Below are 11,436 nucleotides of genomic sequence, written 5' to 3'. Positions count from 1 at the left end.
ATACAGCTTTTCCAGTCTTGTCTGTGTTTTCCGCCATCGTCTTTTGTCAGATTTCAGAAAAGTTTTTAAAATGCTTCTCATGTACACGAAAAAATTATCAGTTGCTTGTCATTTTCCCCAATATAATCAAATGTGTAAACCCTTACCAATTCATTCTAACCCAGTAGAAAGTTGCAATTATACTGGCATGCAAAAAACCTTGTATTTCATAGAAAAAAACAAAAAACAAACAATTCAGTCAATAAAGGGAAGGTGCTATATTTCAATTTCTTGCCAATTTTATTTTTTATATCAAACCAACATGGTAAATGCATTTATAAAAACACTTGAAAAGGCCACTTTGGTCAAAACATAAAAGTAAAACTAAGCAAAATGATAGAAGAAAAAAAAAAGTTTTATAATAACAGAAAAAATTCCGTATACCTTTAAAGTTTTTTGGGTTTTTTTGGTAACCAAAATGTTCAGCAGCACATGATATAATCAGTAATGTATTAAAAAAATGTTAGGGGGAAAACTGGGTAATTTTCCCTCAAAACAACAAACGCGTCGGTTTGCCAGCTATCCTATTTTTCCACAGACTCAGTTTTTATCATCGCCGATACATTTGTGTGTTTTAATAGCGGACTTAAAATGGAATCTCTTAGAACAGACACCACACTGGTAAGGTTTCTCCCCAGTGTGCAATCGCATATGCTGTCGGATGTAATATTTGTTGGAAAATTGTTTGGCACAAACAGGACACGAATACATCTTGTGTGGCTCGTCGCATTTTGTCTCTACTTTCTCTGAACCGATTGAGTCATCGCGAGGCGAGTGCCCGGGAAGATCGTCATTTGCATGCGTACTTATGTGCTCCTTGACTTGCGACGGACTCATAAAACACTTCTGACAAACTGGACATTTGCAGCCGCTGTGCGTCAACATGTGTCTGGTTAAACATTCCTTCAAAGTGAAACTTTTGTCGCAGACGTAACAAGCGAAAGGTTTTTCGCCGGTGTGGTTTAACATGTGTCGCCTTAAACCGGAACTCCAGCTGTACGTTTTATTGCATGTCAAGCAACGATAACGGTCTGACTTTGATCCCAGTTGCACTCGACCCTGGAAACTTTTTGGACGGGAAGAGCCTCGAAAAGCTTTCGGGCTTTTTTGGTGTGTTTTCATGTTGCTCCTCTCATTTCCAGTGGAGAATCTTTTCCAACGAGAGGAGGAACAGAAAGATGTCTCCTGTTGGCAATTCGAGTCTGTGTCCATGTCTGATGTTGAAGCATCTTCTGTGACTTGCCTCCCTGCAAGCTGCTTCCTGTCTGCAACACCAAAAGACAGCAAACCATAATAAACGGCATGTTTCATTTCATCTAAGTAGAATAGGAATAAGTATTTTTACATTCCTTGCTTTGGTGTGAATTCAATTAAAAGTGTCTTAGGCAGCTTTACTAATAATTCAAAGCTTTAGGATTAATGATGATTTTGGATCTTTCACTTTGAGAGCAGAAACAATGTGTCCAATAAATTTTCAGTTTCAAATAGAAAAAAATATTTCGACGGAAACGGGAGCTGTTAGCATGTTTTGTTTACAACTTCCTATCAGTGAAACAACGATTCAGAAACTCATCTTGAGTTATTTTCCTGTTTCTGATTGACTGATTGATTTATTTCAGGTGTTAAGACAAAATAATCCACACAAAAAATATTATTTGAAATAACAAAACCATCTGAAAAGGAGTGAGAAGAAGCATAGCTTATAAGGTCCCCACCCCTACACATTCAAAATACAATGAATTTTATACATAAGACGTACCTCCATATAATTCAAAACTGTACACACTGAAAAAAATAACTCATTGCATGAACACAAATAAATTTTGGGCAGGATTTCCATCCATTAAATTTATGTAGCCCCAACTCAAACTAAGTACCTCCTTGTAATATGATAAAATTGAGTTCGTCAAACTCATTTTTATCAAATACAGCCAAAATAAAATTAGTACTTTAACTGGCCTCAACTTATTTACATTTGTTTAACTCAAATTAATATAGTCAAAAAAATTTTTTTTCATACTTTATTCGACCCTCATATCAGACAGAACACAAAATCTGGTTAGTGTTTTTATTTAAAACAAATAAAAACGCATCCCAAGTTACAGTATACCTATCATCAACATGAAACTCATCAAAATAATGATGAAAAACATTCTCTTAAGTTTTTTCCTCTATGATGAAGACAGTGCATGACCTATCACATTTAGAAAAGTAATCTGTTGACTTCAAAAGTGGTTCAAACAAAGTAGCACAAGTACTAGTACAATATTTGCAAAGGCTAAGGCATGATATAACCAGCTCCAATCAAACATGAAACCTTACCATAAAGTGCAATATGTAACGCCTGCAAACACATACTAAATATATATGCACAACACACATGTAGAAGTACAAAACAGAACCTGAATAACATTTAAATTTCTTTGAGTCCAGTCAGCCTATCCATATGCCCTCAATCACAATTCCCACGTCCTCTGGCTCCTCATGTCCATCTCTTCTGATTGTGTAAATCCCCATGACTGTGGTGGCGATGTCCCTTTCTGCATCCTCAGCAGCAGATGACTGAACACAGAAAACAAATTTAAGTAAAACACTAAACAACAAACAGAAAATCATAAACAAAATATAAATGCACAGTTACATTTAGCCCCACGATATAATAGATTATGCAAGGTGCAAGAGTGCCGATGCCATTTGTCGCATTCCACAAGTTATATAAACTCTCCCTCGTGTAGTTTAGCTAGCTAGCTAGCTAGCTAGCAAGCCCGCAATGTCTGACTTCATTAACGGTGAAATTTGTCTCACGGTCTTTTCACAGCAAGCTTTTAAAAATATTACATAATCGCGTACTCACCAATGAGTGGGATTACAGCACCTTTGAGCGTCTCTGTAAAGTATAACTCCGCAGCAGTGCCGAAAGAAGTTGTCGGTGAAAAAGCAAGTCCAGACGGGGATGAACAGAGGCTGAGCGCGCGTTGCTTTGCACATGCGCAATGGGCGGTCCCAATTCAAATGAAACGCATTCATTTTGAGTTCTGAATGTGAAGATAAAATTATTAAGTTGACACTATGAAATGTACATATATTTCGTATTTAATAGATTTGTTTTAGCAAATCAAACACAAATTTGATGTGTTACATCAAATAGGGGCTTGGATCAGTTTTTTGAGTGCATATCAATATAACAAAATAAATCAATAAGTGAATAAACACAAAAAGATAATACAAACTTCAAAACCATCATTGCACAGGCTCACACATGTAACACTGAAATATTGACTGTTTAAACATTCTCTTGAATTGATATTTTGACTTTCTTTTAACTCGACATTCAGAGTATTCCATAGCCTTACTCCACAAACTGATATGCCGAAACCTCTCATTGTTGTTCTGTTCTTAATCCTTTTAAAATTAAATGTCCTTCTTAGATTATAATGCACGTCTTCTAAATTAAACAATTGTTGAATATTACCTGGGAATTTATTATTTTTTGCCTTGAACATAATTTGTACTGTTTGGTAATCAACCAAATCAGCTAATTTTAAAATCTGAATTAAAAAAAGAAGTGAATGAGTATGGTCCACATATCCTTTCTTATGAATAACACGTATTGCTCTTTTTTGAAGAATAGTTAGAGATTGCAGTGAAGTTTTGTCAGTATTTCCCCAGACTTCCACACAGTAAGTTAAATAAGGAAGAACTAAAGAACAGTACAAAATATAGAGAGAATCAAAATCTAAAAACAATTTTGCTTTATTTATTACTGAAATACTCCTTGATATTTTATTTGGCAAATATTTAATATGTGATTTCCAATTTATTTTTTCATCAATGATGACTCCAAGAACTTTGATTTCAGAAATTCTCTCAATGTCCACACCTTCAATAGAAATAAATGCCTGTGAATTACTTTTATTATTACCAAACAACATGAATTTTGTTTTTCCTAAGTGTAATGATAATTTATTATAATCAAACCAAATTTTCAATTTACCCATTTCATTCATAGTATCTCCCTGAAGTTTCTTTAAATTCTCTCCTGAACAAAAAATATTTGTGTCATCTGCAAAAAGAACCAATTTCAATAACTTAGACACATTGCAAATGTCATTAATATACAGAACAAACAATTTGGGCCCCAACACCGACCCTTGTGGTACCCCACACACAATATCCAGGTGAGAAGAACAAGGATCCCCTAGTTTAACAAATTGTCTCCTATTAGATAAATAGCTCCTAACCCAATCTAATACTATTCCCCTAATACCATATTTATCTAATTTGCTGATTAATAGTTGATGATTAATGGTATCAAATGCTTTTTTTAAGTCAATAAATATTCCTATAGCGTGTTGTTTCTCATCTATGGATTTTGTGATTTCTTCTGTTGTTTCTATCAGTGCCATTGTTGTTGATCTATTTGAACGAAAATCATATTGACATTAAGCAAGAATATTGTTTTTATCAAGGAATGCATCCAACCTTTTATTAAAGACTTTTTCAAGTATTTTGGAGAATTGTGACAATAAAGATACAGGCCTGTAATTTGTGAAGTGACGTCTGCTCCCACTCTTGAACAAAGGTATAACTTTAGCTATTTTCATTTTATCAGGAAAAATACCTGTCTGAAATGAAAAGTTACATATATAAATTAATGGTTTAGAGGTTAAAAAATTATTCCTAAACAAAAGTGTAATCCGCAACATGGAAGCACTTGCATGGTTTCTCACACATTACATGATTATTTTTTGGTAATACAGTGATCCCCCATTTTTCGCAGTTAATGGGGACCAGAACCAGCCGCAATAAGTAAAAAACCGCGAAGTAGCGCCGCAAATTTTTTTTTTTTTTTTGGGTGTGTTCAATGTATTTATTCAGATTTAGCATTGGAAAGATATATATATATATATATATATATATATATAAGACATGTTTTTTTCACTTTTGTTCCTGTCAAGGAATATATTTTATTCATACTTATAAAATACATTACTGGTGTGATACTATATTAATATGTTAGGCTATTCATCCAGGTTCATGTGTTAGATTTCTTTGAACATAATACAAAGAGGTTCAGTTAACTGTGTTATCAAGTTTTCCCTCCCTTTTGTTGCCAGCCACAGTCGTATTCTCAAGGTCATAAGCTGTGGAAAAACACCAGAGTTGATACTTCAGTTTCACTCTCATTTCGAAGCATCCAGTTTTGAGAAACAACTCCAAATACTATTGCAAAAACTATTGCTATTCTGAACTTACCAATCACTGCACGCCATGTACTCACTTTCTGCATATTCATGTGTTACCATGCATAGTCAAGTGATATTGTCAATGAAAGGGGTGCACGATGAAAAATAGAGTCGGAGATCGAATCCCCGTGCATGTAAAAGAAACTGGATTTGAATGTGAGCTTTTTCTCCTTGCAGCTATCCTTAGAATAGAATACTGGTTGTGTTTTATTTCCTGACAGTTCCCAAAGTATAATTAAAAAATATATATGGCGGAAAACACTCAGGTGACTAAGTTCCGCTCTGAGACCCCCAATTTGGCTAAATTTAAAAATTGTCCGATATGCATGTGTGATACATCATTGGAAAGCTTAAAATCTCAATTTTCTGGGGGAAGAAAAATTTTGAACAGGAGGGCATTTAAAAAACAAAAAAAAATTTTTCAAACAGCAATTCCCTAACTGGAGGCGAGAGCATGCGAGAGCAGAATTAAAGACGCCACGATTTTAACGAGACATTATCGCGTATTTACCTTGTTTCGATAAAAAAACTATGTAGCATGTATCACCAAGTGTCAAGACACAGCTGTGAATGGCCACAGCCAGATTTTTATTTTGTTTTATGGGTGAAACATGGTTATATAACAAGGGTCGCGATGGAGAAATCGCAGACATCAAGGAGTGGTTGAGATTTTCTTTTTCACATAGTTACCCTTTTAAACGTTATTTTTCCATTTTTCTTTGTTTGGATCGATTATTTATCATCTAACATATCGGAGAAAATGTGAAAAAACAAAAAAAATACAATTAAACGATAGTTATGAGGTAGAAATCCGTGACTTTTTTTACAGACGTCAAATTTTTCATTGTGACGTAATTTGTTTAAAAGTTTAAAATATGCGAGTGAATAATTTTTTTAAGTCGTTTTTTTTTTTTAAACTAAATATTAGACATCAATTAATGATTCTAAGCTCAAAATGACAAACATTTCGAATAATAAATATAATTGTTTACCTTCTTTTTATGGCTAGGTTGAAACAAAAGCGGTTGCGTGACGTCTGTAAACGGGGGTTTTCAGGGTAAAACACAAATTAAAAATAGTTCGGGGGCTTAATGCGCCATGAATCTGCTATGGCAGCATATAGACATATTGTTCTATCGAACACAACAGTTGTTTTGGCTTAAATACAGCAGTTTCTTTTAAAGAGGAGTGCAAGAGCAGAAACTGCTTTTTCAGTCTTGTCTGTGTTTTCCGCCATATATACTGTATATTAGTGCTGTCAAACAATTAAAACATTTAATCTAGTTAATCATATGTCAACTGTGTGATTAATCATGATTAATCACATTTCCCTTGGGATAAATAAAGTATCTCTTCAGGAAAAAAAATCTTGGAAAATACCATAATTGACTTGAAATTTGTTTTAAGATGAAATGTATGATGTGTGAATGAATTAATACTTAACCAAATAGTTTTAAAAATCTAACAACTCAGGTCGTATAGAATAATAAATAAAATAAATTGTCTGTATTATACAGCAAAGAGCTTTAACAGATTAAAGTGCCTCAGACTAACATTGTGGCTCAAGTACCGTTTGGCATATTACCCCAAAAAATTAACTGCCAATTTAAAGAGCAGACAAGCACAATACAGTAACAATAGCTAGTGTTTCAAAAAATGTGTAAACAACTTGTCTGTTAAACTGAACATTTCACACAAATAAATGCAGCATTTGCAGTTTTACACTAAATGGCCTGAAAGCTGTGTGAGATATAAGAAAAAAATTAATTGTCAATTTTCACACACTTAACTGAAAAACATTACACTAAACTGTGTGTAAAGGTGTTTAGAAACACTGCTTAAGTTAGCCAGTCATAATATTTTTTTTTAACCAAAGGCTCAGGCAAACTAGCTTGTTGACATTTTCGGATAACAGAGCAGACCTTTTCTTTTGAACAATGTGCCTTATCAAAGAAAACAGTCTCTCGCAAGGAACGGTTGTGGCAGGTGTGACCAGATACTTTTTTGCATGGGCCAGCTTACTGTGGGCACCACTGTGCACAGACCACCACTGTAGTGGACATGAGTCCATGCTAGCACTGCCTTATACCTGTCTAGTGGTTTGTCGTTGTTGTTTGTTGTCACTGGATTTTCAATGCCCTCGTCTTCGACTATGTTAATGGGTCTACACTCTACAGTCTCTGTCTACCCATGTAGCGATAGCAGTAGTCAACCTATTGTTGTCTTTTGTTGACAAGTCCGAGTCCGCACTCTGCCAGTGTAGCTTGATGACTGCGGCTTGTTTCCCGCAGTGTTAGCATCATTGCTAACACTAGCTTTGCCCGAAGGTGGTATTTAGGTTGGTTGAGCTTCGATCGAACGACAGTTCATCACATGTATGTGCACACAACTTTGGTTTTATCCAGATTTCCATTAGGCAGCTTTTTAAAACGGAATTTGGTCATCATCCTCACTCATCGTGGCTGGCTCCATTTTGTCCTGCATTGCCGCGCGGAGAATGTAAACATCAGCGTGTGTGACTACGGGAGGCAGCTGTGGCCAAACTTAGTGTGAGCGGTAAATTGCGCTATTTTTTTAATGCGTTATTTCCAGATTAATCGTGGTCGTTAATGCGTTATTGTTGACAGGCCTAATATACACTCACCAGCCACTTTATTAGGTACACCATGCTAGTAACGGGTTGGACCCCGTTTTGCCTTCAGAACTGCCTCAATTCTTCGTGGCATAGATTCAACAAGGTGCTGGAAACATTCCTCAGAGAGTTTGGTCCATATTGACATGATGGCATCACACAGTTGGTGCAGATTTGTTGGCTGCACATCCATGATGTGAATCTCCCGTTCCACCACATCCCAAAGATGCTCTATTGGATTGAGATCTGGTGACTGTAGAGGCCATTTGAGTAAAGTGAACTCATTGTCATGTTCAAGAAACCAGTCTGAGATGATTCCAGCTTTATGACATGGCGCATTATCCTGCTGAAAGTAGCCATCAGAAATTGGGTACATTGTGTTCATAAAGGGATGGACATGGTCATCAGCAATACTCAGGTAGGCTGTGGCGTTCCAACGATGCTCAATTGGTACCAAGGGGCCCAAAGAGTGCCAAGAAAATATTCTCCACACTATTACACCACCACCACCAGCCTGAACTGTTGATACAAGGCAGGATGGATCCATGGTTTCATGTTGTTGACGCCAAATTCTGACCCAACTATCCGAATGTCGCAGCAAAAAAATCGAGACTCATCAGACCAGGCAACGTTTTTCCAATCTTCTATTGTCCATTTCGATGAGCTTGTGCAAATTGTAGCCTCAGTTTCCTGTTCTTAGCTGAAAGGAGTGGCACCCGGCGTGGTCTTCTGCTGCTGTAGCCCATCTGCCTCAAAGTTCGACGTACTGTGCGTTCAGAGATGCTCTTCTGCCTACCTTGGTTGTAATGGGTATTTATTTGAGTCACTGTTGCCTTTCTATCAGCTTGAACCAGTCTGGCCATTCTCCTCTGACCTCTGGCATCAACAAGGCATTTCCGCCCACAGAACTGCCGCTCACTGGATATATTTTCTTTTTCGGACCATTCTCTGTAAACCCTAGAGATGGTTGTGCGTGAAAATCCCAGTAGATCAACAGTTTCTGAAATACTCAGACCAGCCCTTCTGGCACCAACAACCATGCCACGTTCAAAGTCACTCAAATCACCTTTCTTCCCCATATTGATGCTCGGTTTGAACTGCAGGAGATTGTCTTAAACAATGTTTACATGCCTAAATGCACTGAGTTGCCGCCACGTGATTGGCTGATTAGAAATTAAGTGTTAACGAGCAGTTGGACAGGTGTACCTAATAAAGTGGCCGGTGAGCATATATATATATATATATATATATATATATATATATATATATATATATTTTTTTTTTATGTTTTTAAGCACTTCAAATGTAATAATTATGCTAAGTTTTAAACATGCTACGTCCTACTAAATCATTTTAAATAAAAATAAAGTACTGTAGTAGAAAAATGCTTGGCTTTATTAAGTGCTTCACTGAGTGACTCAAATCCTCTCACACACAATGAGTTGCCAGAGCAACTGTTTAACAAATTAAACGATGATTGACACATGCGCCGCTTTTGAAGTGCCCCTGCTGGCAAGATCGAACACAAACATCTGTCAACGTCGTTAACTTTAATAAGCAACTCCAGTGCAGTGCCACAGTGGCTGATGAACAAAGAGCAGGGAGAGGGAGGGAGCGACAGGGAGGCTACATCTACACTAGGACAGATAATTTTCTCCAGGGTATTTTGCCGACTTTTTATACCTTCCACACTTATGTTTGAGCACCCACATCAATTCCGGTTCCAAACAATTCTCGATTCAGATTCTTTTAATAGGCAGGGTAAAAAAAAAAATTGCATACTTAAATTAACTTCTCAATTATTTTTTAAAATTATATGAACTTTCAATTAACTATGAATTTCTCACAGGGCTATTTTTAACTTGTATATAAATATCAGTCTTTGAATTTGAATATGACAGTTTCTTTTCCACAAGAGCACCTTCACAAAGATGTTTTTTTTTTCAAAAGCTCACGGAGAAAACATTTACACGTATTCTTTTGCCTATGTTTTGTATACTGCAGCCATTTTTACATGTTATTGAGCTCCCACTAATGGGCTAACCTGGTACAGAATATTAAACAAACAAACAAAAAAAGACAACAATTACTAAGACCCAGTCCAGATTAGCAGCAGGTACATTAAGTTTTTGTTGAGGAAAATGGTCATATCTGCTTTCTCAGGCAGTGTGAGTGTTCTGGACAGATAGTGTCTCCTGCAGTGGAGAACACACGTTCACTGGGTGTAGATGAAGCTTGAACGCATAAATATGAGAACGCGAGAAAAAGTCGCAATTACGTAAGGGTAAGGTAGCTGTAAGCCGCTACGCACCTTACATACAACCTAGGCCTGTCGCAATAACAAATTTTAGTGTGCGATAATTTATCTCATAAATTATTGCGATATTATTGCACCCCCCCAATTTTTTTTCAAACCAATTTACAATAACACAGTGAGAATACAGTATATATTAATAGATCAAGTACACCCATTTAAACGCGATAAGAAATCACAACTAAAAACAATAGACCATGCCTCTTAAGTAAAAGACAACAATATTAATACCGCACAGAAACATAGAATAAATAAAATGTGTTTTTCAAGAAAAAAAAAAAAAAAATACAATTGCAGTTAATAAGTTAAGCATTTAGGCAAATGAAAACTTTCCCCCTCATAGCTTGTGCAATGGTGGTCCATAGGGATGCAACGATACAGTTTAGAGCTGTCCCGACTAGTCGACGTTGTCGACGTCATCGATGACGTAAATGCGTCGACGGGCAAAACATACCGTCGACGGGTAATGACGGGTTAAGAAAAATTACATGCTGATAAAGTTTAGAATGGCAGGCGCTCGCGATACAAGCGGTTGTTACTGGCACCCCCAAGGGGGCCGCTGTTATTTCAATGTGACCGGCGTTGTCAGATTGAGCAAAGAGGAAGAAAGTGGGCGAGCGAGCAAGAGAGAGAGAGCGAGATCGGCGAGTTGGAAAAGTGAGCGGGTAGCGCCGAGTTGAGTGACTTCATCCCCCACGTTTTTGTTTTGGTCAATAAAAGTATCCTTAAAGAGCCATCCGACGCCTCTCGGTGTTTTTATGCACGCCGCCGCCTTCCCGAGGAGGAAATCGGACAAACCCAGACGAACCGACGACAACGAGCCAAGTGAATCGCCGGTAAGTAGTTGAAAACACCGCCAATTTCCAAAAAGGGCAGAGATGGTAACACGTGAAAGCGGCATAAAGCCAAAAAAGCGTACCAGAATAGCCAGAGCCTGGAATTATATCAAGGAAAATATGGAGGGTGCCACTGTGTGTACTCTTTGCTAAGCTAAGCCCGCATACCACGGTAGCACGTCGGCTATAAACGAACACTTGAAGCGCCGTCACCCAAGTATAATTTTCGAAGACAACAAGAAACAACAAACTAGCGGATTGTAAGTCCATACAACTCTCTAACAATTTTTTAAATGGAAGTTGACTTTATGTGCGTCGTATCAACGCGCATTTTTATTTAATAAAATAATTAATATAATTATATATATT

At 36.8% G+C, this 11,436-nt stretch overlaps 1 protein-coding gene across 3 annotated transcripts in view; it reads right to left on the bottom strand.

Annotated features, from left to right (window-relative positions):
• Positions 1 to 306: 306 nt before the first annotated feature.
• LOC130919145 (zinc finger protein 600-like) overlaps positions 307 to 11,436 on the bottom strand; it is a 37,643-nt gene continuing 26,513 nt past the window's right edge. For 2 of the 3 annotated variants that reach the window (XM_057841618.1, XM_057841617.1), the window contains one exon: positions 307 to 1,304. In XM_057841618.1, coding sequence (XP_057697601.1) covers positions 580 to 1,304 — 725 coding nt within the window. In that variant the 3' untranslated portion in view covers positions 307 to 579. The remainder of the gene's footprint in view (positions 1,305 to 11,436) is intronic. The other variant, XM_057841619.1, reaches the window with a different exon arrangement.

The sequence above is a fragment of the Corythoichthys intestinalis genome, chromosome 7, assembly GCF_030265065.1.
Source record: "Corythoichthys intestinalis isolate RoL2023-P3 chromosome 7, ASM3026506v1, whole genome shotgun sequence".
NCBI lineage: Eukaryota > Metazoa > Chordata > Actinopteri > Syngnathiformes > Syngnathidae > Corythoichthys > Corythoichthys intestinalis.
This window is presented reverse-complemented; position numbering and strand designations above follow the sequence as displayed.